The sequence below is a fragment of the Ustilago hordei genome (genome assembly GCF_900519145.1).
Source record: "Ustilago hordei strain Uho2 genome assembly, contig: UHO2_contig_03, whole genome shotgun sequence".
Taxonomy (NCBI): domain Eukaryota; kingdom Fungi; phylum Basidiomycota; class Ustilaginomycetes; order Ustilaginales; family Ustilaginaceae; genus Ustilago; species Ustilago hordei.
Window position 1 is genome coordinate 707,847 of NW_024545288.1, and position 6,000 is coordinate 713,846.

The 6,000-nt window shown below is 48.6% G+C and overlaps 1 protein-coding gene across 1 annotated transcript; it reads right to left on the minus strand.

Moving 5' to 3' along the window:
• Positions 1–2,158: 2,158 nt before the first annotated feature.
• On the minus strand, positions 2,159–5,002 carry UHO2_01850 (uncharacterized protein; the record flags this gene model as incomplete). Its single annotated transcript, XM_041559287.1, has 1 exon — positions 2,159–5,002. The coding sequence occupies one exon, from the start codon at positions 5,000–5,002 to the stop codon at positions 2,159–2,161; it is 2,844 nt and encodes a 947-aa protein (XP_041415221.1).
• Between the last annotated feature and the right edge of the window lie 998 nt (positions 5,003–6,000).

Consider the following 6,000-nt stretch of genomic DNA (forward strand, 5'->3'; position numbering starts at 1 on the left):
CACTCAATAGGATTAAGGTCTGGCAAAGCCAGCAGGTGTTCCTGTGTCTTAATATTGTGTTTGGCCCACCATTGCTTGCAGATAGCAGCCTGATGACAGCTTTTCTTGGAGCCAATGGGAGCACAATCAATGGGGTTTTAAGGTTGTATGCAATGCTGGCCCATACCTGGATGCTGAAATGGCTGGAATGGAATGTCAGAACCATGTTGTTGATGTCTTCTCAAGTGTTTTTCCAGTGACTAACCCATGTGCATCTGGGCCAGTAGCCAGCCTTGACAGCTGCCTTGTCTGTGAACAGCACACCCCTCCAATCAGTGGTTCTGTTAGCCTTGGCCCATTCTAGACATTTATGCCAGTTTTTGGCTGTCAGAAACAGCTTTTGGAGCACAATCCAGCAGTTAATACCAGCCTGGTATGCTGCTTTCTGGAGCTGCATAACTGGAATGCTGCCAAGCGATGCTGACAGCTGTCACCATGATAGAAATGGGTTTTTGAGTACCTCATGCTGAAGGTATTGATCCAAGGTAGCTGTCCAGGAGTGCAGATGGCCAGATCATGCTTTTGTTTTGAAGGAACCATGCTCCTTAAAGTTATGGATGGTCTTGTGAACTGCTGTTTTGGAAATGCCGCTTAGCTCCATGATTCATTGAATTGGCAGCCCAGTATCATGCATTGCAATGATTGAAGCATGCTTGCTTGGAGAGAGCTCATTGCCACAGACCATATTGGTGTTTGAAGTGTTCTTGATTAGTATGATGGTGGTGCTATTGCTCAATGACAATGACAACAAGAATGTGGGGTAACTGACTAAATCGGGAAATTACCCGATTGTCCCCAAACTTATGCACAGGGACTGTACCTCTCTCATCTGCAGGTGATAACCTTATTGTGGTCCAGATACCATCAGATACCATCAAGCAACAAGCAGCACTATGAACACTTGTGCTGATATGGGGGACTGCATCATATAGCATTCCCAAGCAAGTTCTTTGGATGTGCTGCATAGCCTCTGAACAGAGTGTTCAAGGTGGTCAGTCAAAACCTGCCAGGAATAAGCCTTCTGGTTCTTTTCACCAAAATAGTTTGGAAAGGGCTTACTTGATTGATCTCACCGAGATCAACCAGGATCGTCAAATTCAGGTTTCAGGCACAAGACTGCTTACAACTGGGCCAAGGCTAAAGGCTCCACTGATTGGAAGTGTGTGCTGTTCACAGACAAGGCAGCTGTCAAGGTTGGCTACTCACCCAGGTGCACATGGGTTAGCCACCAGAAAAGCACTTGAGAAGACATCAACAACATGGTTCTGACATTCTGTTCCAGCCATTTTAGCATCCACATATGGGCTGGCATTGCATACAACCTTAAAACACTGTTGGTTGTGCTCCCATTGGCTCCAAGGAAGAAGTGACCAGGGTTGGCTAATCAATGGGATCCCACTGAGAACCTCACAGCTGTCAGGTATTGCAATCAGATCAACAGTGGCCTGCTCTGTGATGCTGTAACTGCTGTTAGTGCATACCCTGACAGCCTGTTGGTTGTCAAAGATGGCAGCAGCTGTCATCAGGCTGCTATCTGCAAGCAATGGTGGGCCAAACACAACATTAAGACACAGGAACACCTGCTGGCTTTGCCAGACCTTAATCCTATTGAGAACATATGGTATGTTTTCAAAAACTTGCTTGGTAAGCACTTGCTGATACCAAAAACCTGGGATGAGCTTGCAAGAGCTGCAGAGGAAGTGTGGAACACACAGATCATGCTCAAACATATCAACTCTGTGGTTGAGTCAATGGAGCAGGTGCTTACTAAGCATGGAGGTCCACTCAAGTATTAGTCAGCTCCAAGACTCACTGCAATCAAAAGCCCTTCTTTGAGACTTGCTCACTGTGTGTTTTGTATAGCCTGACACTTATGAGACATCAGTCATCCAAGCAGATGGAAGGTATGCTACTGCATGAGTTGAATGATTGTCTATTAAACCCTGTCCCCAAACTTCGGGAAGGGACTGTACTCACATCCTTACATCCTGAAATCACATTTTTACCGCACTCAAGGAAACTGAGCTTGTGAATTAGTGAATATCTATTGCAAGTAACTCAACGAATGCTTTCCTTCTCCTTGCCTCCCATCCTACCAATCAATCCTTCCGATGGTGATTTACTGGACACCTAACCGCTTCTTACTCTGTTCATAAACCACATAACTAATGCTAACAGCCGGTACAACCTTCGCCAGCGTGGGCACGAGACCTCTATAAAATCCAACGAGACCTTCTCTGACATAAGTCTTTTTCGCTGCATCCCAGAACCCATCATACGTCGTTGGGTGAGCTGGTGTTCCGGCAGCTTGCAATCTTGTCCTGATCAAATTGAGCGGATAGACTGTTGTAGCACCAACACTTCCAGACACTGAACCGAAGGACAACAGCGCCAGTACTCCTGGTTCCTCCTTTCCTGTATACTTGATATAGAACAACTTTATACCTTCAAACGTGGACATGTCGATCGCAGAGTAGGGAAAGACGCCGATCAAACCGGCTGTCAAACCTCTATAGTACGTTCGCAACTTACCTGCGTTCCACATGTCCTTCGCTGTCTTGGCTAGGAGAGCGTTGCCCTGCAGAGAAGTCTTGACGTTTTGACTCGACATTAATCTCGTCTTGAGCGTCTCGACCGGATAGATGGCAAGTTGGGAAGTAATACCACCAAATCCACCCGAGAGAAACCTCGAAGTACCCGAAATGTCCCTCGAGTCCGAAACATTATCCACATACTTCGCAAAGGCGCGTTTCGCTGTTTCGTAGGACAAAAACTTGATAGCGCTCTCAGGGAAGATCTTGAGACAGTTCAAGCCGTTTCCGACCCAAAATGCCCTCAATCCTCCCCCGTCACGGTAGAGACTGGAAAGGGCTTCTCGAAGGATGCCTATGCCTTGACCTGCTGCTTTGGATGTAGCACCCGATTGACCTGAAGCAGCAGCTTTCGCGGCTTCAGCAACATCAGGCGCACGAGCAGTGGTGATGAGATAAATCTTCAGTCGATCGAAAGGTGCAGTGGCTGTACGTGATACTGCTCCTGCAATACCACCTGCAACGAGAAACTTGAGCGCCACAGCACCATGGATCATGTCGTTGTCCTCGTCCTCTTCCTCTTCTACTTGTGCTGTTGTCGCAGCTGCAGCTGCATCCGAAGCGGCTTTTTGCTTTGCTTCACTCACGTCCCCACTGCTGATCGATGTGGTGGGGGACGAGCTATCGATAGCGTCCGCTTTCTCTTCCACAGCCTGTGTAGCAGCAGCTGCTGCAGCTTCTTGACCTTTCTTGAGCTTCTCCACTCGCTTCGCTTCCTTGACGGTGGGCGATTCACGCTTCTTCTCTTCGCCAGCCAAACTAACATCTCCATCAAAGTTGACTGCCGTTGCACCCCTTTCTGTCTTTCCCCAACCCACAGCTAGTTCTGCAAAGATGCCTCCCATACCGAACAACCCGAACGCCTTGCGCACTTGGTAGAATCGGAAGATTTCGGGTACAGATGGCTTGCGTGGTAACAGCAAAAGATAGTCCCTGAACTCCGGGAAGGTGACGTAAGTCTTTCTGCCACTAGCATGAGCCGATGTACGAGTGCTGGTCAAACTCGCGACGAAATCATCGAGCGAGATCTGAGGAACATCGATACCAGCTCGATCGAGAGCAGTACGGATCTCTTGAACGTCCAGACGCATGTCGCCATTCTTGTCCATCTCAACAAAGATCTTGTAGAGTTCGCGTTCTTTGTTCTCCGCATATGCCAAGAATCCTTCCCATTCGATTTGACGTTGTCTTGCACCACCATCATCGTCGACTTTGTGACCCTTGCGGACCTTTTCGTCACGGTCACGGTCGGCAGCACGTTTTTTATGTCCAACGGCCGAAAGACCCCAGACTCCACTGCCGGTCCATCCTGCTTCGTGTTCCATATCCGGAGGGTTGTGGCCATGTTCGAGTGCTTCTGTATCTGAGTTCTTGCTGTAGCCAAGGTACGATCCGATAGAGCCAAGGTAAGATGAAGATGATGCCGAGGCTGAAGCTGTCTCTGCCCCCTCTTTGGCGGTGGTGCTGATGCCGATTAGTGCTTGAGGGAGGATCTTGTCTTTTACTACGGTGAGGGTGCCCTTTGAGGACTCTGCGACATTTTCTTTGACAGCTTCGGCCTTTTCACCTCCAAGCCAGGTGGGCAGGCCCAGAGATGAGGTCCAGCCGGGATTGGCATCGCGTTTGGCTTGCTCTTCAGCAAGTCGAGCACGTTTCGCTTCGATCTCTTCGCGGCATTTCCGACACTGGTTGAGTAGCTCTTTGGCATATGATTGTCGTGGCGGCGGTGGTGGTGCAGGAAGTTGTGGATCTTTCTTTGAAGATGGTGAGGATGGTGATGATGATGGTGATGAGGTGTCTGAAGCGGAAGACGAGCTTGCGATGTTCGATAATTGTGACATTGTGCAAGCTTCGAAGCCGACGGTGGAGTTGCGAATATCTGAGGGAGCCAAGCTGCCTCGAGCCAAACTACCACCGGCACCGAAGCGAGCACGACGAGCCGACTTCATCCATTCTTCCCTGGCTCGACCACCCGCCAAAGCCTGCTCGTCATCTTCATCTAGCAAGGTGTCGAAGAGGCCACGAAGACGAATAAGGCGAGCTTGTGGTGGTTCCTCAGCACGAAACTCCTCAAAGGAGGGTCGGCGAGGTTTTGTACGCTTCTCCATGGCTGAGGATGCAGCTACAGCGGAAGATGAGGAAGGTGAGATCCATGAAGACCAGAAGCTGGATCCAAGTCGAGAAGGTGAGTCCAAGGCTGGAATGGACGAACTGCTGGCAGTAGCGGTGGACGTAGATGCGGTGGACTCGGTCGATTTGGAAGAAGTGGCAGATGATGTCGATGCTTCTGGTGGTTCAGCTTCTCCAGCAGAAGTCCTGCTGCTGGAGGCAGCGCCGGGCGCTTGTGAGGAGGAAGTAGTGGCTGAGTTCATGCTGAGTCGAGCACCTTCTAACGCCGTGCTAAAAGGGGGTTTACTCTGTCCAGTCCTTTCCTAAATTCTACCCTCCGAGAACGCAGCTTTATATAGAGGAGAGCACTGTGAGCTATATGAGAGCGATGTTGGTCTTCCCGAACCTCTTGAAGTGTTGATGTGTAGTATAGTGTGAGAGGGAAGGTGGGATGTACGATGAGTTGTCAAGGCTTGAAAATCCGCCAGTTGCAAAACGCAGACACAGACACACAAAGGCTGGCACAACGTCGTGTGTCCACTAGGGTTTCAATTTTTTTTTATTTTCGAAAACTCAAGTTATTTTTGAGTTTTAAATTGTGTTGAATATTCATTACTTACATAAGCTCTGCCATTTTGACAAATACTCTAGTTCTTGAAAACACTGCTTCAGCAATACTCATGTAGCAATATTTTTAAAATTGGAACTGAGTTTTCACTCACATGATATTGCACATGTTGTTGCATGTGATCTACTTGTGCAAATGCCTCCACTTTTCCTGCACAGCTTGTTTTGCATGAACCCACAGTGTCAATAATGACTGTATCTACTTTGTTTGTGTGACAAGAGTGTCAAAGATGGTGGAGCTACAAGGTGGTTCAGATTCCAGAACTGCTTCATTTTCTGGCCAACACTTTATGTTCCAGCTGACAATACCCTAACTCTTGGTCTAAAAACACAGCTTACATTTGGGGGCATTAATTTTCTGGCCTTTCTGGCTGACCGCCTTGAACACTCCGTTCAGAGGCTATGCAGCATGTCTGTAACACATTGATGTGGAGTGGTATCAGATACAACTCTCCTACTACAGCACGAGTGTTCGTAGTGCTGCTGCTTGATGCCCTTGATGCTGTCTGGACCACAATAAGACTATTGCCTACAGATGACAGGAGGTACTGGACCGCAGGTGTCGAGGAACACCGCCTACAGTTTGACGTCCCATGGTGATACAACACACATGTTCGAGATGTTGTTGCAAAGC